This window comes from Lepisma saccharinum, chromosome 26 (assembly GCF_977018435.1).
Source record: "Lepisma saccharinum chromosome 26, izLepSacc3.1, whole genome shotgun sequence".
Lineage (NCBI taxonomy): Eukaryota > Metazoa > Arthropoda > Insecta > Zygentoma > Lepismatidae > Lepisma > Lepisma saccharinum.
Genome location: NC_139254.1, coordinates 52,452,892 through 52,478,256, shown reverse-complemented (window position 1 = coordinate 52,478,256; position 25,365 = coordinate 52,452,892). Strand labels below are relative to the sequence as shown.

Sequence of the window (25,365 nt, the reverse complement as noted above, 5' to 3'; positions counted from 1 at the left end):
TCGAAGGGATGGTTTTTTTCGATGTTTTAAGTCCACTTTATGCACAGTTAGGCTGATCGGGACTGGACCTACAGTTTAAAGTGGGATCTGAACCACAATGTGCCTCCACCGGGTATCGAACCCGGGACCCCTTGGTTACAAGGCGATGACGAGTTTAAAGTGGAATCCGAACCACTACATGCCTCAACCGGGTATCAGAGAAATTAATTTGAACATTATAGAGATGCAGGAAGTATTAATTTATGGAATTATGTTGTGAAAAGTAGCTTGTGCAAGTGATGCCACCCATAAATAATCCAATGAAAATACACTATACACGTCTAGGAGATGAAACAAAGTGTGTAAAACAGTACCCAACAATCCTAACCAATTTACAAACACATAAATAGTAACACTATATGCACATTGGAACATAATTATTATGTTAACAGCATCAAACCTGACCCTATCAACCTACTCGCATAAGAATATTAGAACCAGATTGGAAAAATCATTCAAACCGGTTCAGTACGTGATTATAGACATAAACAGAATTGCATTTGTGTAGGAAATGAATGTACATCATGCTGATGTTGAAATTACACAATCAGAACCTGGGCCTATTTCAAGTAACTAATTTTCAAACTAAAATGGTAAAGTTAAGGCCTATTTTGGGATGGGAACTGGATCTGTTTGTCTAAACCCTTGACTAATCACCACTGTATACGAGGGCCACTATTTATATTTTGAGCCTTGGCAACACTGATTGAAGTTAGGCACGATTTGACGTTTGCACGGAATCGGCTGGCATTATTGACCATAACGTACTTCAAATGTTTTGTCAATAGCTTCATTTGTGTTGTTTATGTTGCCTTGGAGATTGCGCGACAACAATAAAATGGAATTAACTCGTGAACATTTTCGTGCGATGATTTTTACGATTTTCGATGTGGATTATCAAGACAAGAGTGCATCGATCAACTTACTTTCACATTTGGTGATGAAGCCACATCCTTTGCCACTGTGAAACGCTGGTATAACGAATTTAATCGTGGCCGCCATTCGCTCACCGACGAGATTCGCGAAGGTCGTCCAAAATCAGTTGTTGTTCAAGAAAACATTGATGCTGTGCAAAACCTAAAACTGCAAGATCGTCATGTGACATACTGTGAGATTGAGGCAACCATAGGCATTAGTTCCACCAGCATATATAAAATATTACATGATCATTTAGCTGTGAGAAAGGTATGTTCTCGTTGGATCCCACACAATTTGACAAAAACTCAAAAAGACGCTTGCGTCAATTGGTGCAAACAAATGCTCAATAAATACAATCGTGGAAAACAATTTTCGTCGGCGGAAGACACCGTTGGTGCGTTCAAAAACCATATTATGGAGGTGTCTCAAGAAGATTGGAAAAACTGCTTTGACAAATGGTTCGAACGAATGCAAAAGTGTATTGACCATAAAGGAGAATACTTCGAAAAACAATAAAGCAGTTTTCAATGGCAAATTCCTGTTTTTTCATTGTTAGGCTCAAAATATAAATAGTGACCCTCGTACAAAATAAAATCGTGAAGAAATAATTATTTCTTGGAGGAAACCCCATTCACCACAGACTTTGAAGCAAATTTTATATGCGTGGTCTGACAATTAAGTTGTACATACACATTGGTAAGATTTCATAAACTTCATACATCAGCGTCTCACAGTTGTGTTCGTGTCGACATATGGTGGTGTCTTGCTGAGTGGCATTCATTGGTGTTGTTGCGTGTTGTCGCGAGAATGTTGGAGCTTGAACTAGAGCAACGAACAAACATTAAGTTTCTTGTTAAACTTGGCAAGAGTGGAAGTGAAATCAGGGACATGTTAGTCCATGTTTATGGAGATAAAGTTGACCCCCTATAGATCTTTTTAGTTCTTACCACGGGCACTCTAGAATCTGGCAAGGAAAGTGGGGAGCGGGGAATTCGCCGCAGATCCACCAGACAAGAGCGGTGGCACCGAGGGATACGACGTGGCAGAAATAAGTACTGCGTGTACCTCGTTCTACAGGCTGCTGCATTTCTTACCTTGCTGGATTGGTCGCTTCCCCACTCCCCTTGCCAGCTTCTAGAGTGCCCGCTGTAAGAACTTGAAAGACCTATAGTATCATGAGGACAATTGGGAAGCTACTTAAAAGACATAGCAGCAGACTCCGGTCTCGAAAGCCACACAACAGAAGAGATGGAACTCAATGCACCATGGAGTTCAGTTTATATACATTTAAAAAAGTATTCTAGACACACTGTTTTGTGAAAACAAGACAAACATTTATCGGAGGAGTTATTCGAGCTACAACACTGAAATTTAAAAAAACATAATAGTTGAATAATTCTTAAAATGACTTTTATATTTCAAAGTATAGGAGCACATTCAGAAAGTCTGAAACTTACTGGTGTCCCTAAACTTTTGGGCAATACTACACCTATAGAAAGAACACACATGAACAATGTATGCAATTATGTTGCTGTTATGCTACATGTGTTGCATTACATCACCAGCCTTCAAATGCTGCTTAAGAAGAAAGTCTCTATGACTCACTGCCAAGGAAATATCAATTTAATATACGAGGGACGTTCTGAAAGTAAGTTTCATCATATTTTTTTTTCAGAGGGAAGCTTTATTACAAACTGAAGAATACAATGGCACAAAAAAAATACGATCTTTTGGCTATTTTTCCACATAGTCCCCACCCACCGACATTGATACATTTGTCATACTGTGAAATCAATTTCAAGAAACCTCCTGGTAAAAATCGGTGCCCAACAAGTTGTGAATCATGTGTTGGGCTTCAGCATGTCCAACACCCAATGTGGATGCGACTTCAGACACAGTTACGTCACAGTTACGTGCCTGTTGACTAACACCATTTCCTATACTCTGTCGACGTTTGTTGTAGTCGTGGATGTGGAGGGGCGCCCAGATTGGTCCTCATCTTCCACACTCTGCCTTCCTTCATTGAACATTGAACACCAGCGTCCAAACAACCGGCGGGACATGACGTCGTCTCCATAGACTTTCTGTAAGCGTCTATGACTATCTGAAACAATAGTCTCACATGCCCATTCATAGCGCACGACAGCACGCACTTCCATTTGTGACAACGTTTCCAGCACACATTTTTCTGCCATACTGGTTTGCACTCGAATGAGCTTGGGCACGTCGATCTGCTACTTATATCTATTCTTCGGCACTCTGCTCTTGCTCCTTCCGTCGTGAATTCAGGAAAGATTGTCTTTTGTTATGGCAATGTGTTTTCTCACTTTGTAATACAGCTTCCCTGTGAAAAAAATGACGAAACTTACTTTCGGAATGTCCCTCGTATGTTCTACAACAATAACTGGCGAAGGTTTCACTGCTTAATTCTGAACTAATAATGGTGAATTTTTTTACACAGTTGGATTTATATTTATGTCTGAAAACACATAATTCAGAGGCTTAGTGATCACTTGCAGAGCACTTCCTAGAGAACAACTTTTTACCTACCATATACCATGTGCATATTTGTTTGTTAGAAGCTATTCATTTGCTGTTTTCTTGGGATATTAAGCGTGTTCCGAAAGTTGCACGATGTTAATGCATTAAACGAGTTATGGCAACTGGTTGTTCCCTAAGTACTTTCATGCATTTCGTGATGCCGTTCCAAAAGTCACTTTTCGTACGAGTACAAGATTCACCAAAAGCATGGGCTCTGAGGCAAGTTAGTTGCATTAAAACCATCTGCCTGTTGATGAAATGAGGGAAAGGATATTCTGAACCAAAAAGGACAGACCAAAAGCAACTGCAAACTGCATAAAGCACTGGACTATTCGGACGAAGAGTATGAGTGAAGTATGTGAGATGTATAAGTGTGGAAATTGCAATGTAATTTGAAAGAAAAAGGAAATTATGCATGCAGGTGTTGGGCCAAAGCAAAAGATCTGAAAATGTGGTCACGTGGAAAGAAAGAGCTACCACTTTATTTGAAATTCACACAAGTATTCAAGTTAATGATGAGAATTGTTAAGATTTTTTTTTTTAAGAAAAAATTAATTAATAGTTGGTTGAAATCTGGGTGTACAGAGATGAACCACTCATATATTATTGTGGTAGAGGTATACGTCATGGTGTAGATTTGAGCGTTTTATTTTAAAAGCAAACTTCAATGCAGCTGCCGTTTTATTTGTTTTGGTAGTTTTTTATTAACTGACATGTATTAGCACATTCTATTGCCACCTATATAGCAGCCCTTCCATGGTCCGCAATTCGTATATATTAAAAAAAACAGCCATTGTTGTTCAAAAGTCAAACTACTTTCACCAGGTTCACGAGGCTAGTTACTTTCGTTCGATTCATGCGTTCACGTTATGACTTTCGGGGTGTAAGGGGTGCTCCTTCCACCTAGTGCACCCAATAGTCAACCTCACGTAGTACACCCTGGACTGCAGACTAACGAGGCTCTGGCGACTGGCCCCATGGCCAGTATAATTTTGTTTGTGTTGTCCTGTGTTTTGTCCTTATTTGTGCTGAGTGCTAATTTACAGCCTCAGCTTTTAACGAAAGTCAGAATATTTTATGATTTTAGTTTTGCAACGTTAGAGTTGTTATTTGTAATGATAAGGGGCTGGACCTCGTATAATGTGATGGGTGCCAAATAGCCTTAGTGCTGACGCACCCAAAATTTTAAAGGTAACACTTTACTATACCCGAGACGGATTTCTTAAAATTTACAGGAGAAAGTACTTATGCAAATAATTTTCTGTAGCATTGTTGATGTTCGGGAATGTAGTTTTGATCCATTTTAATGCGAATGCATGTGGTTTTCTACGAAAATCTATTTCCGACGCACTATTATTGCTGCCGCCATTTGCTTTCTGCACGAGAGCACAATACGCGCTATTGCTGCTGCTACAAGCCGATGTTGTCCGTATATGCTAAATTGAACAAAGGCATACCTCGTCCCCGTGATGGTTCGTGGGGCTATCGTGAATTTTTGGGCTAACGTCAATGGTTTTTGGGACTACCCGTGGATGGTTTGTGGGAAATAAGGAACAACAGTAAGTACTCGTTAATGTAAGAAATAGACATTATTTTTGTTAGAAATTCATTATTTCACCTAAAGAAATGTTCAGCACTGCAGAATAGTACGTTAGCAATGTAAAAAATTGTGAAATATATCATTGAAAGGTGTCTCCGGTATAGTAAAGTAGTACCATTTTGAATTCAAATTCAAACGTTATGACTTTCGAAATGCACCATAAGTGTTGCTGCTACTACTTCATATGATGTGTGGTGCCAAGGGGCATTAAGTCCCTAATACTTTCATTGTCATGTTACGCAGGTCATGTTTAGAGCTCTTAGCACTAATAAAATGCTTCCAACACCTGATCACACAACATCAGGTCTCGAGCACAAAACAGCCTTTCAACATCATGTGAAAATTTGCTGGTACTGTCTCTGAGATGGCCATAAATCAAAAGTTGCTCATTGCTCACGTAAGGTACTTTTCAAATTATAATTTCTCCAGTAAATAATACTTCGTTAAGTTTTTTAATTGTGCTAATTACTTTCTCCAAGCTTCAAACAATCGTTTTCAGTATTCTAAAACACGTCACTATGAACTAGCACGAAAACACTTTCTGTCTATTCTCTGGACATCAATAAGTTCCAGGTGTACCATTCTTTAGTGTGAAATTTCATTTCGAGAAAATAAGAGGATGGACAGATGTATTATGCAGATCATTCCTACCACTCGAACATTCACACCTTAAGTTTACAAAACCGTTTAAAATTATGAAATATTACGAAAGTACTGTGTAATTTTAATATTATTACTTCAATAATATGAAATACACCGAGAAACTGTTGGTGTTTTACAAAAATAAATCATTTCCCGGGGGTGTGCATATCGATGGTACAGGCCCCGTTCAGGTTACAGCTACAAAAACACCACCCAAAATGTTTCTTCTAATGAATTTTCTACACAGAGAAATAGCAATAATAGACGCTTCCCAAGAAATATTAGAATAAGCTTTACTTGCTAGATAAAGATATACTGTATATCTAAAATATGTGTTAGTAGTAACCAGAAATATTTGTAGCGTAAATATAACTGCCTCCAAGTATTCATGTTTGCGAAAAGGTATGACAAGATTTTCTATAAGATGTCTTCCTGCTTAACAGGTTATCCACTCTACGTTGCACGTATATTTCAAAAATACTGCTGATAAAGACATATTTTTCTAATTTGCACTTTTTAGTTTTTATCATGCTTTTTGCGGGTCCTCCTTTACATCCTTCGGTGTTGCCAGACTAACTTCGTGGAAAAAGAGCCAAATCACCTTTAAAATGGAGCTAAAAGCTACGTTCACGGTTGGTTGCACAGACAAGGTTGGTTTGATGCAATGATATATAAATACAGTAAAACCTCGATAATCCAGACTAATGGAGGGAATAAGTTGACCGGTTTATCGAAAGTCTGAATTAACTTAAATAACCTAAAAGAACAGTAGAAAGTGCATTAAAACTCCGTTTATAGCAACAAAACACGTTTATTATGGTGTATTTAAATGGCATAGTTCTAAATACACTATAGACCGTGTTAAAAATGTAAGGCAGAGTCTGCTGCCACGCGCGTGGCAGCAGCAGGAATGAGGCTCAAATTTGCTGCTGCCACGTAATTCGTCTGCTAACCAATGCTAACCAATGACAGAGGATGTTACAAATCTTAAGAACAAATGAAGACGAGTGACCGAACTGTCACAAATTGACGATACGATACTAACCTGTGCCCAAAATGAGTTACAGTTAACACGTGTGTTTTCTTACATTAATTGAAGTGAAAATTTTGCCCCCAAAAATGCAAGTTTATTATGTATTTAGAACACGGAGTATCGTAGACTAGTTGGAATGAATGTACAGGTAATTTAGAACTTTTTTTTAGAAAGCATTTAGCGATATTACTTTAGGTAATTCTAACAGATCGTAACCTACTAGGGACCTAAACTTGACTCGCGTAACAGAACTACTAGATTTTGAACAAAATCTTAAAACGTTTTTGTCTAAGTAATCGCTAAAACTTCACAGTATGTGTTACAGACGTAATTGCATACATAGCATGATGAAATCGCTATAAAACAAAGATAAATTGATTTGTAAAAAACGTTGTATCCACACTAAAGTAGTGAAAGAACACGTCGACAAATGCTAGCAACTCCAAACTTAATGATGTAAAATAATAGTTGCTGTTGTAGAATATCATGTTTGGTGCTATGTTCCCTTTCGGAAGTCTTCAGACTGTTCTGCGTCACAGGAAGGTAACAAACGTGGTAACGGTTCCGATTGTTTTATGATTTCTCCTAGCACAAATACTAATTATTGTAGAATTTTGGAAATCATTGTCACACGAAATTTGAACCTTCCTTAAAGTAATGATCACTGTTTGGACTCGAAAAAAGTTATTTATGTTGAAAAAAAACAACTTGAAAATTACCGTACGGGTAACACTTTACTATACCGGAGACGGATTTCTTCAAATTTACAGGAGAAAGTACTTACGCAAAATATTTTCTGTAGCGTTGTTGATGTTCGGGAATGTAGTTTTGAACAATTTTAATGCGAATGCATGTGGTTTTCTACGAGAATCTATTTCCGACACGCTATTGCTGCTGCCGCCATTTGCTTTCTGCACGAGAGCACAATACGCGCTATTGCTGCTTTTACAAGATGACGTGTCTATTTTTTTTTTTTTTTTTAGGATGCGTCATGAAGTTGTTGCCGGGTGTGGAAGATGCTGTAGAATTTGTAATTCAACATGGAATCTTGAAGAAAGAAGTGGAGTGCAGGACGTGGAAGGTTAAAATTAAAAGAATTCCATGTAGCTATTTTCTTTCATCGAGAAAAACCGATGTTGTCCGTGTATGCTAAATTGAACAAAAGGAGTGCTAATGGAACCTAACCTAACATAGTAGGCATACCTCGTCCCCGTGATTTTTCTTGGGGCTATCGTGAATTTTTGGGCTAACGTCAATGGTTTTTGGGGTACTTGTTTACTATCCTTTGGATACATTTATTTATTTTTACAGAAGAAACTACTTACCGTAATAAGTTCCTGTAGCATTGTCGAACATCGGGAAGGTGTTTTGTGTGATGTGGGAATGTTTCATAGCTGAAATTCATGTTGTTTGTTGAAAATTAATTCTCCGACGGAGAATAGCTAGCCCCACGAACCATTGGCACGTGGATAGGTTAGTTCTGTTAGGTTAGGAAACATAGTTAAAATTTGGTGTCGTGTTAGTATCAGGATCCAGAAATTGGAAATAATTGCGAACCATTGGCACGTGGTTAGGTTAGTTCGTCTCAGGCAAGCGAAAAGGCCTATCAGAAAGACGTACTGGTAATGTGAGAAATTGCAATTAATTTGATCAAAACAACGTTGATACACCTTCAGGAATGTTCCGCGAAGCAGATACGTAAGTACGAATGTCAAAAATTGACGGAACAAAAAAATTAGAGGTGTTCAAAGGATAGTAAATTTTTACCGTAAAAAATTGTGAAATAAATCATTGATAGGTGTCTCCGGTATAGTAAAGTAGGGTACTATTATCGTATGGGTGAAACACTACGCATTTCTCATGGACAAGATATTCTCCGTCGACAAGCGACAGTAAATAACGTAGAAGCATGGGAATGAATGTAGAAGTAAATCGGAACCTTAGTATAATGCATTTAGGGACTTTATGTTAATGCTAAGGGAACCAAACCTAACCTGCCTAACCTAACAACAAAAGCATATATTGAACAAAATCCTAAGTAATCACTAAAACTCCGCAGTATGTGTTAACAGACATACATCAAAATCGAACCATGTAAAAATTGCATGATGAAATTGCAACAAAACAAAAGGAACTTGGGCCAGAATGTTTGCTGGTGAAATTCTTTTACTTTATTAAGTTCTAAATCAAAGCTGGCAATTACATTGCAAGCTTGGGATTGTTTATTGTTTTTCGATCTCAAACTTCAGTTTGGTTCCCTTTTTTTGTGCTTAATTTTCAAGTAAAAGTAGCTACATCCTTGTATTTAAGTGCCCATAAAATGTAATTTAAGTGGTTAGGTTATTATAATGTTGTCATAATTGACACTTCAACCCTCTTGACTAGAAAACTGACAATATTCGGTGTTGGGTTCTGGATTCGAATCTTGGCCTGGGCATGTGTGTTGTTTATGAGTGTCCTGTCATCAATTTTATTTTACAGGGGCATTACAGTGTTCTTGTGTGACATTTCACACTTGTATAATATAAGGCTCTAGCAATGTGATCGGATTAAAATATTTCATAACGAACTGATTTCACATAGAAGTATAAAGTACGTTTTGCTGTCTGCTAACGAATTTTAAAAAATACTGGAGTTGATGATCTAGCCTGAATGCATGAAAATGTGATATGTAGCAACGTTTGACTTCAGAAGCTAATATTTTTTTGTTTGTGAAATACATATTCACAAACAATAATGCAATTAAAAACAATAATTATTCCAGATTAGTTCATGTTGTTATTTACATGGAGTAAGGGCACTTCATGAAATGCCTCACTATCATCACTCATCCCCATCTTTCAATTAGCCAGAAATGGAAGGAAAGTGAAGTAAAATAAACCAAATAATAAAAAAATGTCTTCATACAGTAGTAACAGCGTGCAGGGTAATTTTAATGCCAAACTTCAATTTAATTCTTTTTTTTATGTTCTGCACTTATGACCAAGTGTTTGTTGTGATAATGTACTTGGAATAGATAAATAAACCTAAAAAAAAATGTTTTCTAATTGTCACATCTGACAGTAATTTTGCACCAAAAATACATTGGGGAACTTCGTGCTTGTAAATTTTAGCACCTAGAAGCACATATGTGATGCTTTTAACAAATATTATACACATAAATTACAATAAAAGCTTCAGACATTCTAAACCAATCTTACACAACCTACCTAACCCACTCACATTCTGTTATGAGAGAAAATTATTTCATCTGCTTAATTAGCTTCCCTCAGATCTCCATGAGTGTGATTTGGATAGTAAGATTTTTTAAGAATAATCGGTTTCATAATTGTAAGTCACCCATTTCTACACAGAATTAAATGCTTTTTGTGCATAAACATTTTGCAGGGTGAGTTCTTTCTCCTACCTAACCTAGTTTCTTCTTATACCAGATATGTAAATGAGCGTGTGCCTTTCCTGTAAAAGAATAAATAGGTATCTTATGTTGTCCATGTATTCATGAATTTTGTCAGTAGTGACGGTTTCTATGCATTTTGAAAAATATAAAACAAAATAAGCAAATTGGTTCATGTAGTGCATATTGACAGAATTTATGAGGATTGTTACTACTTTTGGTGCAAGTAATTGTTCCGTGATAAATGTCTCAAGAATGTAAATAGAAGCAAATTTATTTTTCCCATATTACATAATTGGAAACTATTGATACTTCTATTGGCCAAATAGGTTTTCCATGGCGGAGTGGTTAGCACATCATGCTACGATGCCAGGGGTCCCGGGTTCGAATACCGGCCTGGGCATGAATGTTTGTGAGTGTCCATTCATCAGTTTCATCATATCACCACCCATCCCCATCTTCGCAAATTAGCCAAAAGTGGCACAAAAGCGAAGTAAAATAAAGCAAATCAATCTATTGGTTTTCCATATTGGAACATTTCACGAAAAGATGTGCTTCTTCATGTAAAGTAAATCATTCTGGGCGGCGCAGTGGTAGCGTCATTGCCTTGTAATCCAGGGGTCCCGGGTTCGATACCCGGTGGAGGCACAAGTGGTTCGAATCCCACTTTAAACTGTAGGTCCAGTCCCGATTAGCCTTACTGTGCATAAAGTGGACTTAAAACACCAACTCAAACCAAACCAAAGTAAATCATTCTGGAAATTATTGTTGTATTTAATTACATTAAAGTTTAAATGTTTGCAAGTGTTTATAATTTGTACATTTTGCAAACAAAAATAAGTATATTCTATAGCCTAAATGCTTCACAAATAATTGAAGCCAAATTTTACTACATTTGTAAAGATCATACACATATTGTATATTTTTTAATGCATTTTTAAAATTCTTGTAGTTTTAGGTTATGTTTGCTAAATATTTTGGAATGCTCTCTTGTCCAATACTGTGGTTTTGGATACCTTGTAACATGTAATTCTGCTGTATTAAGGCTGAAAAGCTGTTCTCGGCAGTTTTAAAACACTTTTCAAATAAATAAAAATAAATAAATAATACATTTTCCTTAATCCATTCAGGCTATGTCATATACAAGTTGTTTTCATTTGTTAGCAAACACCACAAAGTAATTCTATTATGTATGTTTTAATTTAGTTACATGTCTAGAAGCTTATATCTTATGTGTGAAATGTCACACACTGTATCTATTGCAAACTTGTGATTGTACCAAAATGTCTCTCCACTCCATTGCATTATCTCGTGAGATTATTTGCTTTTCTGGTGAAACAAGCTTATCTTTCCTACATATATTAAATGTATACATTTATTCCATATCATAATACAATCATTTACATTTTTCAAATACTGAATTAATTCTTGTCTTCAGTACGACACAACTGTTGTACGTGTCTAGTCACCTTTGATGCGCACACATTCTTGATAAAGACATCCACTAAATAAGCTGGTGAGGGGAGTTAGAAACTTGTTTTTACAGAAGTTTTTTATTGTGTGCCTATTTATTAGTCTGGTGACTGTGAAGTTTTTGGATACTTGTTACATATTGTGAGTTTTATCTCTACACCCCATGACTCAACAGCCCTCAAAGGGCCTTGGCCTATCTCCTGACTGCCAGTCTCCCTCCCACAATCCTACCTGGAGGTGTGGAGATCTTCAACTGGTAATGGGATGATGTGGGATCAGCACGTCGAACCCTCAGCAGTTATAGTAGATTTCCGAGACCGGGTTACGCTACTCACTTGTAGCTCCCCAATTTCCTCACAAAGGTGACTTGCCACCGGTCCTATACACAGGTTGAGAACCCAGGAGGACTCGAACCCATGTCATCCCGCAGTCGGAGTCCAAAGCACAGCCCTTTATGCCACACGGCCATGGAGGAGTATTTTATCTCTGGAGTAGATTAAAAAAATGCTGTATACAAGTCATATCCGCGCATGTTGAAAGAACTGAAACGTGACATTCACAAGAAATTACCAACATTAATCAATGCAAAGTGCAGCGAGTTTTGGGTAACTTCATCAAAAGCCATCAAAAATGTGTGGGCAAGGAAGGCTCCCAGTTTCAACACCTTCTTACATAAATTATAAGTAAATAAATTACTCTTTAAACTAGTTACAGAAACTTGCGCACTTGATTCACAGACAGTCTACAGTGCCGACATACGGCTGCGAGCACCTTGTTGTCTACACTTGAATGGATTGCTCTGTAGCTCTGCATATTATTTTCTTTAAAAGCAGATCTGTTTCTAAATTGGCACTCGAACACTGTGTTTCCGTATTTACTAATTTGGGACTTAGAGCGGCCCAAGTTCATTTGGTTTTATTGCGATTTCATCATGCTACAAATGCAATTTTTACATGGTTCGATTTCGATGTATATCTGTTAACACATACTGCGGAGTTTTAGCAATTACTTAAGATTTTGTTCAATATATGCTTTCGTGTTTAGGTTAGGCAGGTAGGTTTGGTTCCCTTAGCATTAACATAAAGTCCCTAAATGCATTATACTAAGGTTCTGATTTACTTCTACATTCATTCCCATGCTTCTACGATATTTACTGTCGCTTGTCGACTGAGACTATTTTGTCCATGAGAAGTGCGTAAGGTAATTTTCAAGTTTTTTTTTTTTTCAACATACATAACTTTTTTTCGAGTCCAAACAGTGCTCATTACTTTAAGGAAGGTTCAAATTTCATGTGACAATGATTTCCAGAATTCTATAATAATTAGTCTTTGTGCTAGGAGAAATCATAAAACATTCAGAACCGTTACCGTCATTCAATATTGGAGTTGTTAATTTCTCTTGGCTATTGATTGGTATGGTCCCTAATACACATATAAAATAATTCCTAATGAAGATTTAGATCTTGTTACATGTGTATATTCTTCACCTTCTGTAACTTTGGACAGGGTACCAGGAAAACATTTTCTCTGATATTCTGTGAAATTCATATGGAGCCGTCAAAGGCATTATGCAACACCAAGTGTGATAGTTTGAAAAAATAATTATTTTTGTCTCCACATTGTAAGATTCACTAAAATTTGAGAATTGTGTGTGTGTGTGATGGAGGAAGCTCCTTCTCTTTCCTCTTTCTGTTCATTCCCCTGTCTGTCTTCCATTTACAAGAGCCATTCACGCAATTAATAAAATCGTTAAGGAACACTTCCTTCGCACATACTTGGGCAAAGAAAACAAATCTGAACTTCTGAAACCAATAATGAAAGTTGAGCCTGAAAGGAGTGATTTTATTGTCAGCTGTACCTGTGAAAAGCTGAAGTGACATTACAGAAGGTAAAGTGATTCTGTGAAATACTTTTCTTAACTGCTGTAAAATTTCTTCCCAATGAACTTCCATAGTATTCCTGTATTCATGCAGTCACATGGTGGATCACATTTTGACATTTTTAATCACTCGCGAAACAATGGTTATTGGCGTTAACAGTAAATATAATTGGTGAAAGAAGGATGCCACTTTTTTTTTACTTAAAATTCAGACGAGACCTTGAGGCAAAATGTTCAAAACCGTAATGTGCTCTAAAATCAAATTACAGTTCAAAATTGAAAAAAATTAAATGAGTATGCCGTAAACAGTAACAATTACATAAAGTTATGACATTGTAGTTTCGATTTCTACTTACTTCGTTGCTATTTGTTTCAAATGTTTATTCAATAACTTACTCTTTTGGTGTGCTTCATAGTCTGTTTTAGTGGTTCCCTGTTAAGTGAACAGGGAGGGGCAACTTGAAGGACTGGCAAATTATGGAAGTTGCTTCTGAGTTTGGGTTTATTTTCTTATGATGAGAGTTGCAATTCTTTTTTGCATTTTTTTCTAAACTGGAAGATTTATTTTTGTTGAAAATTTTGGTGTATATATCAAGACTGGCAATCCGTTGACATGTTCCTTGGTATTTTTTGGTTATTTTTATGCATCCTTCTTGAAGAATGACAGAAGCTGTACTTAATACTATTCTTGCCAGACATGTCACCATTCGTGGCAGCTACGTGAGTCAAAGCAGCGGTATAGCAAGGTAACCCACTTTAGCATACCGCTGCAGTGTCATCCTCACAATACAAATATCTGGTCTACAAACTAACAGATGATGCATGTGTGTTCTGTTTTCTCTATTATATGATTGATGGCTGTGTGTATACCTAGACCTATCTGTAGTGATGATGTGATGAGCAGGGGTGTTCAGCATACTTTGCTGAGGATACACTGTTGTAGGTCTGACGCACGAAACCTATCTGATGAATCTATCTTCTGAACAGAATGCATAACTGCATCTGTCAGAAGCTTGTATCTAGAAAAAGAAGGATTGAGTCCATCCTGGGAAATTTTTCTGCAACTCAGAAATGTTTTCCATTGACAAGAGAGCTCCTGGGCAAACGGTGAAAGACCTTTATTGAAAATGTGTGCTGTTTCATTGAGAACAGTTATGTGCCAGTCACCTTCTGCAGTAAACAAATTGCTGTGGTGGGGTTAAATCCCTGAGACGACAATGGAAACATCAGAACAGCTGCCACCAACTGCCTGTACATATCCAGAATTCTCCTCAAGGAATAGCAGGGTATGTTGTTGGTCCCCATGTTGAGACAACAACATAAAATAATGGAGTTATCTCCACAAATACTTCTTCCAGATCTTGTAACTTGTATCCAGGAAACCAACACATGGGACACATGGCTACTTCACCTGTGAGTCTCCAATAACTACACAAGATATAGGAAGAGGAGGCTGTTGCTGCAGAAGAGAAGATTATCAACTATTCATCGTGAACTTTTTTCCTCAGTAGGTAACAAAAGTCATGTAATCAGGAAACTATCAACAACTACTAATTATCAACTTACTTTATGTTTTTAATTTTATGTAAAGGTCCTAAACCTAAAAACTGTCAACAACTTCTAAGTATTAACTTATTTTATAGTTTTAAGTTTTCTATAAAGGACCTAGAACTAATAAAGAAGAGAAAAGAGCCCAGACATTAACTTACCATTCATGAAAGTCAATAAAAAGTCAAGAAATTATGCTTGTGGTCAAGAATTTTTTCCTATCACAGTGACTGATTGAATAATAATAGTATAGGGTTTCATAATAGGTAAAGGTATATAGCACCCTGTCCTGTGTATATAGCACTGTGCCATGAAGGCCTTATACTGCCCCTGCATACAACAATGGTGCCATTGTGCCATGCACCCAAAAATTTTAAGTCAATGAATCAGCTAGTCAAACTCGTCTCTAATAATAATAAGAAGAACAAGGTGGTGATGATATGGCTATAAGGGGAAATGGAGGCTATTGTAAAAATAGAAAATAATACTACACTGTGTATTGACTACTCTGGAAAACAATTGAAGATTCTGGAAAACTCCGGAAAAATACATTTCAAGTTCACATGGGAACCCTGGTGTACTTATTTTTCTATATATTGCGCAAAAAGATGGGGACGACAACACGAGCTCCACATATAGTTATACTGGCTGCGAGTTCAGATGTCAGAGCCTCTAGTCTGCCAAATGAAATCCAGGGTACATTAATACAGTAATTCTTAATTATTATTTTTTGTGTGATAATTTGGCATGGAATAACCAATATGAATGTACATAAAATTTGTTTTAATGAAGATTTATTAATATAAGCAGTTAAAAAGCCACTAATTTTATTTTATAGCCTTTTAGAACATACTTGAAGCTTCAATTTGAAAAAAAAAAAAACAATTGGTATGATTACTGCAGTGCCTGTTAGTGATAATGCAATTTTAATAACGCCAGATGTTGATACAAAAAAATCAGCTTTATTTACAATACAAAACTTTTTCTGACTCTCCGTGCAAGGGAATCTTGGTGACAAGTTTTATGGTAGATACATATATCTATGAAATTTAGAATAAAAAACGAAGTGATATATCGATTTCTCTCTCAGATTAACTTTTTCTGTTAAGCACTGCAGGGCACTGCCATGGCCTCGACAATGATCGATCTGTGCAAAATTCTGAAACTTTAGCCTCCTGTTACTCAGTAACTATGAGGTGTAGAGAAGAAAAAGTTTGCATGTGTTTATGCCTTGGTAGTATTAAAAAGCACAAAGTTTCATGAAAATCTGAATCGGTGGTAGCATTTTCAATTTTTTTCTGGGTTATTTAATGTGTAACCAGTCAGATTTAATTACAGTAGAGCGTCGATTATCCGAACGTCGGTCAACCGAACGACCGCTTAACCGAACTGTGTACTCGCTCGCACCTGTTACTCTCCCACCCTACCGTCCATCATCCCCCTCACTCCCAAACCAAGTTTCCCACAGTAGTCGCCGCACTGAGCCACCGCTGGCGGAACATTGCTTCTAATGGGGCCTTCATAAGGCGCTGCTGACAGGCCAAGCCGCCAGTCGCTGTGTTTCAACAATCAGCACACTTCTGTCAGTTTGGCACTGGCTGTAGAAGTAGCGGCAGTATCAAAGCTGTTCACAGCAAAAGCTGCGCCAGCTTAGAGTTGAGGCGTGCCGCTCCGCACAGTTTGAAGGATTGCGCGCCCCCAAGAAGAGCTTCTCACGGTGCAAACATGTACAGTTCGATTATCCGAACAAACCAGTTTTCCGAACACCCATGTCCCCCAATTACTTCGGATAATCGACGCTCTACTGTATATGTGTTTCTGGTAAAGAAGAGAATATTAAATATTAAGAAACTACAAAGTATTTATTTATAAAATTATGTTTTCAGTCTACAATATTGAAACAAGTGGGAAAAGTGGTAGGGTACTAAAGTGTAAATCACCAACCCTGAGACCTTCTGTAAACAAACGGTCTCACCGATTCGATGTATCACTCCATGTCAGCTGATTCATGACCGCAATCATCTGCTGTTACTCTCATAGTTTGCTTCACCTATTCATTTCATATAAGAGCCTCTGAATGTGAGAACCCGCTCTCAAAACATCAGACGAATATGCAGCCGCATACATTGTTACTCTCCCGGTCATTCTCTCTTTCATAACCCTTAAAACTGCAGACACTGACACACCACTGCACTGGGATACCAACTTAACCACTTCATTTACTGGTTTCTCAGGATACAACTGACAGAACGTTACATAAATATTGAGTAGAATCTGTTTCTCACCCCTTTTCAAAGGCTGTCCTTGCTGGTGTTTTGAAAACAAGCTCGGAGAACACGGAGACTTTCCCGCATGCATAGAACTCGGCATGTTATTTTCTAAGGATAAGGCAGGCAATATTACTAAGTTGCACTACTTTCTTGCAGTTCACATCATTATTTTCAGAAAATAACCAATGTTATAAAATATCATTATGTACACAAATCTCTAAGCTCATTGAAAGTTACAATGCATATTACTACAAAATGTTCACACTTACCTTGCCTTACCATGTCACCAAGTTATTTTACGAAGTGCACTATATTTGGTGGAACAAAAATCGTTATTAGGATGCTTGTCAAAGTTTCCAACCGCAATAAATTTGCAAACTTTTTGTCTTGTTTTGATCATCATCATCAATATATTTATTGGACTTACAGCAATGCATATGGCTGTTTGTGCCCATTATATATTTTATTTACATAAGATACAATTTACATAAAATCTACAAACAAATTTCTAAAACACTCCTATCTATCATCCTTAAAAATATACATTACCATGTTATATCATTTTGTCTAAAAAAATGCAAGTAAAATATATTCAATTCGCATGCAAGAAATGCCAAATTTATGGGAAATGATTACTGGTGCAAAGAGTTAACCATAAAGGTGAAGCAATAAGTAAAAAAAGAAAGAGCATTGGGTTTAAAGTGAGACGTCATTTGCGGCAGCGTATCCCATACTACAAATTGGCTGTTGTTTTACTTTACGTAATGAATCCTGTAACACAGATGGATTTTCGTGTGGATTATTTTACTTCTATGAGTTTGCAATGCTTTCTGCATACAGGTGGTTTTGTTTACAGAAGGTGTCAGGGTTTGTGATTTGAACTTTAGGTACCATTTTGCACAGGTGGATGTAGATATTTTTTTTCCGGGAGTTGCAGACATAACACTGGGAGTATAATGTACACATCTTAAGTCCCAGGACACCCATTTTTCTCTCAAACGGATGCAGTAATGGCAAATTCAACTTCACCTGCGTACATTGGGGTAAGAGGCCCATGTGTGAGGGTACTATTGGGACGACCGCCATATTGGATCGAAGTCAAATTTTTCAAATGGCATTATCAAAATTATTATGTGGATTATCAAAACACATTAGAATTTTCCAAGGAATGCAATGCTGTAATTAGTTTTGTGATAGCTGTAACGGTACAGAAGTTATTGACACTGTAAAATTGCAACCGAGTGCTGCGATGCCCACCGGTATGTTGAAGAGGATGTGCTCAATGTGGTTTCCATTGTGACGAACACACACCCCTAGACTTTTTTTGTATGGGGTTACTTTGAAACAGCTTGAGTATGCCAAGAAAATCCGTGATGCATGCACACCACCTTCCCTACCTTATCATGCGGGCCTGTTATCAAATACCTCCACAGATGCTCATGTGGGTCCATGCAGAGTGAATCTCACGCCTGAAAGATTGTGTTTGGCACAATGAAAACCACATTGAGCACATCCTCTAGAACATACCGATGGGTACCGCAGCATGTGGTTGCTAGCTTTCAGTGTCAATAACTCTTGTACCTTTACAGTTATCACAAAACTAAGTACAGCATTGCATTCCTTGGAAAATTCTAATGTATTTTAATTCCCAACATGCTCCCCTTGCCATTTGAAAAAAAATTGACCTCGATCCAATATGGCCAACTTAGAGATGGCGGCCATGTCCTGGAAGCATCCTCACATGGGTCCCTTATCCTGATATACCCAGGTGAAGTTAGATTTGCCATTACCGCATCCGTTTCAGAAGAAAAAGGGTGTCCTGGGACTTTTGAATCACCCTGTATATTCCCATCAAGGCAATGTGACAAAAAAAGTCCCTTCTAGGCACCTGGAGGCAGTTACTCTACTCTACTCTACTCCTAATCGCCGATACCTACTGATCAGAATTATTCAGATAATTGAGAGTTCCACAAATAAAGAATGTTTTCAAATTTCCTTTATTTTCTTAAACCAGAACCATTGAATAGCCAAGATCATTAAATCATACGCATTAGCAGTTATCATTACAATTGCTTAACCTCGCTACAAAGAATCGTAGTGAGGTTAAAAAAAAAAATAATCACCTGGTAGCCAGTAGCTGCGATTGGGTGCCATAACTGGGGAGCAAGGACAATTTACGTTATCTTATTAAACAAGTTTGAGCTTTTGTTCTAGGTCCACTTTTATGCACAGATAGACTAATTGGGACTGGACCTACAGTTTAAAGTGGGATCCGAACCATTATATGCCTCCACCGGGTCTGGGTAGACAAGGCATAGCATTAAGAGGCCACAGTGCAGGAGCAAAGTGGAAATAGGTGTGTGTATGTATGTATGTGTGTGGGCAGAGGCCACGATTTTTTGTCTGGGGGGGCAAGTATCAGGATAAACGTACCAATATTAATAATTTTAATAATGTAATTATTGATTTGCTATATTTTACTTTGCTTTTGTACCACTTTGGCTAATTTGCGAAGATGGGAAGGAGTGATGATATGATGAAATTGATGGACACTCACAAACATCCATGCCCAAGCCGGGATTCGAACCCAGGTCCAACATTATTATTATTAGTAGTAGTAGTAGTATCAAAGACGTTATTGCCCTCGTAAATTATGCAAAAAGGGGGTAGAAGTTGGTGCCATAGCATTAAATGTCAATTTTGTGTTCGAACAAACTATTTCAATTATTTTTTCAACACGTTCAATTTCACATAAATAACGGAAAACAAGTACACAAACTATTTTTAAAGACACAAAATGCTTGATAAATGCATTCCAAATATTATTCTTTTTTTTACATTAACATCTAACTTTCATGGACGAGATATGCCCCCTGCAGGTACACTTGGACGTCAATGTTTGCCCCCCTAGAACTCATTTCCGTCTGAGGTTGGGGGCAATGCCCCCCTGTCCTCTATGGTTGCGCCACTGTGTGTGTGTGTGGAGGGGGCACTGCCAATCCAATCGCAGCCACTGCTGGTAGCCTTGCATCAATGATTGCAGACTTCTGGAGACTGCCTCTCTACACAACAAACACACTCGTTTATGCAAGGACAAAATTGAAATTTTTACAAGTTTGAAAAAATCGTCCATGTTATTTTCGAAGCATTTTATTGGTTCGCATTTTAAACTTTCATGACTCGAGGGGGTCCCTTCCCTGGGTACGGGCCTAGTAACATGCATAACTTTCATGTGCCACATATGCAACATAAAGCGACGAAAAATTAGAAAAATATTCGCTAACACTACGTGTACGTATTCAAAGTTTCTTTAATACACACATATATTATTTAAAATACATTACATAATCATTTCATCCATCCAAAAATTATACAAATTGTCTCTGAGATGCGCACGCTCCTTTTCCTCAAAATAATCATTCATGCATTTAAGAGAAAATCAATGAAGATAAATCTTGCTACTCCCTCTGGTAACTTAAAATGCATTTCAGAAAACGACACTGCGAGCGAAACGAGCAAAAAATTTTTAGATCCAATTTTTAGTAAACAGGAAACAATACTGATTTAATAGAGCGCAAATAATTTCACTGGACACCATGGCATTCTCTTTTTTACAATTTTATCATTTAGATCGTTCACCGTCAAGAGCCGACTCCTGTCGCCATCCTAACTACAGTCTGAACTTTATCAGATCAAGAAAAGCAGGTATTGCGAACGAAGCAAACAAGAAAATTTTACGAGATTTATTTTTACTTGCATAAGATTTGAGATCAAAGGGGCGATTGCTCCTCTGCAGGTGCCCTTGGAAGTCAGTGTTTGACCTCCCCTTTAATTGACTTCCGTCTAAGTTTGGGGGCAACGCCCCCCTGTGGAGCACATTCAGCATCATCGCGCTTAGCTCGAAGTGGCAGAAAATCGAAATAAAATAACACCAATTTATTAAAACCGTTTTGTAATTGTCTTCTATTTTAAAATACACACACACCATAGGCGTGCGCATACCCTCTGATTAGGGGGGCCAAAAGCCTGATAAAAGTTCAGTCGGAAAAAAGACCTCACTTTATCTCACTGTTATTAGTTGCATTGCATCGAGATATATGCAGCAACTTAGGCGCACCGTAACGAATAAATAAATTGCCCCTGAAATGTGCCGCGCTCATTTTCCTCCAAACAATTGTTTTCGTGCATTTAACACAAAACTGTTTAGTAGCAAGAGTCTGAGGTAAACTTCCCTCTTTGGTAATTTACAATGCATTATAGAAAACAATAAAATTGCTAGCAAAGCGAGCAAAAAGAAATTTAGATCCAAATTTTTGCAAACTGAAAACAATATTGATTTAACATGGCACAACAAATATCATGGGGCGCCATGGCATTCTTTTTTCAATTTTTTTCATTTCGATCGTTCGTCGCCCAAGGCCAACTCCCGCCGCCCCCTAGCTACGAATCTGAACTTGACAAAACTGCAAGAAAAGAAGATATTGCTTGCGAGCAAGAAAATTTTACGAAATCTATTTTTATTTGTATAACATTTGATATCGAGAGGGACAATTGCCCCCTGCAGGTACTCTTGGCCGTCTGGAAGAAATAATGCAAGAAGAACGTGAAAACTAATTCCATCTTGAGTATTCTTTTGTTCTTCTACTCTTAGATTCTACTAGTCTTGCGTACTTTTACCTCAATGTTTGCCCCCCCCCCTTGCCCCTCTAGAATTGATTTCCATCCAAGGTTGGGGAGGGGCAATGCCCATTGCCCCCTTGAAGTTGCGCCATTGCACCCATTCCCCCCGTTGTTGCTTTAAACTTTAATCGGCTTGGAAATACTTCATTTTCTTTAAGAGCATAATATCGTTTAATAAAGGCAATAAGATTCCTCTACACTATTTATTTATTTATTATTATCCTGCGCACAACAGGCATCTGCCCTTTTACAGTGCACAGTACATTTGAGGATTTATACACTTAAAATAATATTTATACACATTTTCAGATATAAAAGAAATACATATAGAGGTTACATATATCATTCTTATACATTACCGTGGATAAAAAATGAATCAAATCTTACACAATTACATTCATATATGTATGTGTGTATGTATACACACATAAAGCAGGTAAAGAAAGAAAACGGAAAAGATAAAATTAAGTAAGAGTGTTGTCCATTAAATAGCGTTTATACTCAGAAAATTTAGCAAATATGTCCAAGTGTACGCCCCTCTCTAACCTTTCATTATGCAAGCTACACATTCTTCGCAGGGGAGCCATTTCTGCGGATTTTGTACGGGTGTGGGAAATTGCAAATTTCTAGGTGAAAGTATAATAATGTAGAAACATGGATGTCTGGAAGCGGGGGGGGGGGGGGGGCAAGGATGGCCACACCTCCCCCTTAGAAATCGAATGTGAACCTAAAAAGTATATATTTCACAAGTTATAATTTGATTTCAGTCACAGTAATTTACATACATTAATGCGATAGCTTCAAATTCAAGTAGTGTCTTTTGAGGGGGCAACACTATTATCGGGGTAATATGCCCCCATGGAAAATTACCCTGCTTGTCTCCATGGGAAAAAAAATCTGCGGACGTCCATGATTAGGGGGGGGGGGGCAATTACCTGCTATGCCGCCATTAGGGAACGCGAGGCCCTGTGCGAACTATATCCGCGAGGCCTTTGTGTTATGTAATGTTAAAATATCGATAACAACCGTTTCTCGTAAAATTCTTCTCTAGCGCCAACCTGGTTATTACCGTTCGCAGTATCGCCTTTTAGCAGTAATAACATTTAAAATTTGGCAACCAGCTTTTCTTAATGACTGCTGATTGAGACCTTGTTTTAGCGATACATGCCCTAGAAAAAAAATTATGTTATCCTGTGTGTTCGCAGCCATGTATTGTAAATTTACTCTTGTTGTTGATATGTATTTTTTCTGCCATAAAACGCACTAAGTACGGAAAGGGGAACATGACAGCAAGAGCCAGCCCCAGAGTGTGGCAACTCGGGCGCTCACCCGAAGCCCCGGCCTCCAGGGGACACCGCGCTAGTTAAAAATAATAGTTTATGTGAGTTTTTTACGAGTTTATAGGATGCTGGTGTTTCCAATTAAGTAACTAATCTGATATCGCCTGCATTCGTATGTTATTTTGACAAACTAGCTACTACATAATTATAGTGTTCCAAATGTTTGTATCAAACATACATAACATATATTGTTTGTTTACTTATAGAATTAAATATATGAAAGTATTATTTTATGGATTCAATGAAGAGTAAAGAAAACAATTATGTGATTGGATAGGAATAAATATTGCTACTTTTTTAGTTAAAGTAACAATATGATATTGAGCTTTCCCGGTTTTGCAATTAAATATGTACTAGGGGTACATGAGATTGATTGAGTGATCGATTTGTTGTTTTAAGTTCACTTTCTGCCCAGATAGGCTAATCGAGACTGGACCTACAGTTTAAAGTGGTGGGATCCTAATCACTATGCCATTTGCCTCTACCTGGTATCAAACCCGGGACCCCTTGCTTATAAGGACATACATCAGAATGAAAACGAAATGGACATGTAATAGTGTTTACATTATGAATTTGTAGGACAACGCCTGTACTTCAGACTAAGGAACAAAAATTGAAAAAAAAAAAAAATTAATTATACTTCCCGCAAATATTTTATGCCCCAGGCCCCGTAATGCAAGATTATGTTCTGCCAAATACTTAAGGACATACTACAGTATTCGTTTGAAGATCTCACACTAGTCCTGCTTTTCCTGTGAAATCAACAGTCCCTGTTGCTCATCAATAGTTATATTTTTCTGCATTCTAAATTCACATTCGGTCCATTTTTTAAGGCATTGAATTTGACTATCTGATATTTCATGGTTTTGTAGTCGATAGCTTAAATTCCTTCAATCATCGCATCCTTCATTTGCCAGCATGCCCCCACCTTTCTCCCCAAACAGCTTACAACAAAAAGGAGAGAAAATTTTATCTTTCCTCTTCGAGTACACCAACCCTTCTGTCGACCGTTTCCCCATTTTGCATAACACGCTTATAATGTCCAGGTGAAAAGTGTAAATTATCACCAATAATTGGGTAATCATGATTTATGATGCGAACAGGGTCGTTTTGAATGATTGAGTCAAATTCGGAACTGTTTAAAACTGAGGTCCACTCACCTTGATCTAAAAGCAGAGGCGATCTGTCACCTGAATAAAGATGACATGAAGCATACCCCCCCACCCCCCCCCCCCTCGGGTACAAGTAGTTTGGCATCTGGTTCACAGACGAGCTACCGCCGCCACTGATACATACGACTTGGACTATATCGCGAACACACAGGCAAAATATTGATTGCCGGCCCCTGTGGCGGAGTGGTTAGCACATCGCGCTATGACGCTAGGGGTCCCGGGTTCGAATCCTGGCCTGGACATGGATGTTTGTGAGTGTTTATTCATCAATTTCATCATGTCATCACTCATCCCCATCTTCGCAGATTAGCCAAAAGTGGCACAAAAGGCGAAGTAAAATAAAGCAAATCAAACTATATTTATTGCTACTTTTCTATTTTACGCCACTTTTCTGCCGCAGTTAAATCGTAACGATGAGCACGAATGACGCATATATAGAATTGAAGACGGGACACTCACAAAGGAACATCCAAGCCCACGTCAGGATTCGAGCGAGTGCATTTCTTGAGAATTAGATATTTGAATAGTAGGAATTAAAGAATGGGATGATATGAGTGAAGCAAACGAACTGAACTTATCTTTAATGTAGAAATTCTTCACAGTAATGCTGCTACAAACAAGTCCGTGGCGCAAGAGCCGTCTTAGGGGCACAGCCTGCCACTCAGCTTTTCTTTGGGTGACCCGTGGTGAGCGCATCGAATCCCATCGCCGCTATTTTCTGGCTTTCGAGACTGGAGCCCGCTACTGTTTCTTTTCAAGTAGCTCCTTAATTGTTCTCACGATGCTGGGTTGACACCGAAATTTTGAGTGTTCGTACTGGGAATCGAACCCGGGACC

General features: G+C 37.8%; 1 protein-coding gene across 3 annotated transcripts in view; it reads right to left on the bottom strand.

Moving 5' to 3' along the window:
* Window positions 1-6,287, bottom strand: part of LOC145979817 (divergent protein kinase domain 2A) — a 38,413-nt gene extending 32,126 nt beyond the window's left edge. For 2 of the 3 annotated variants that reach the window (XM_083112839.1, XM_083112838.1), the window contains exon 1: window positions 6,087-6,287. Coding sequence is in view for 1 of the 3 variants with exons in the window: in XM_083112838.1 (XP_082968964.1) it covers window positions 6,087-6,130 (44 nt within the window). In the remaining 2 variants the exon portion in view is untranslated. Of the gene's footprint in view, window positions 1-3,507; window positions 3,620-6,086 lie in introns of those variants that run through there. The other variant, XM_083112840.1, reaches the window with a different exon arrangement.
* Window positions 6,288-25,365: the final 19,078 nt, after the last annotated feature.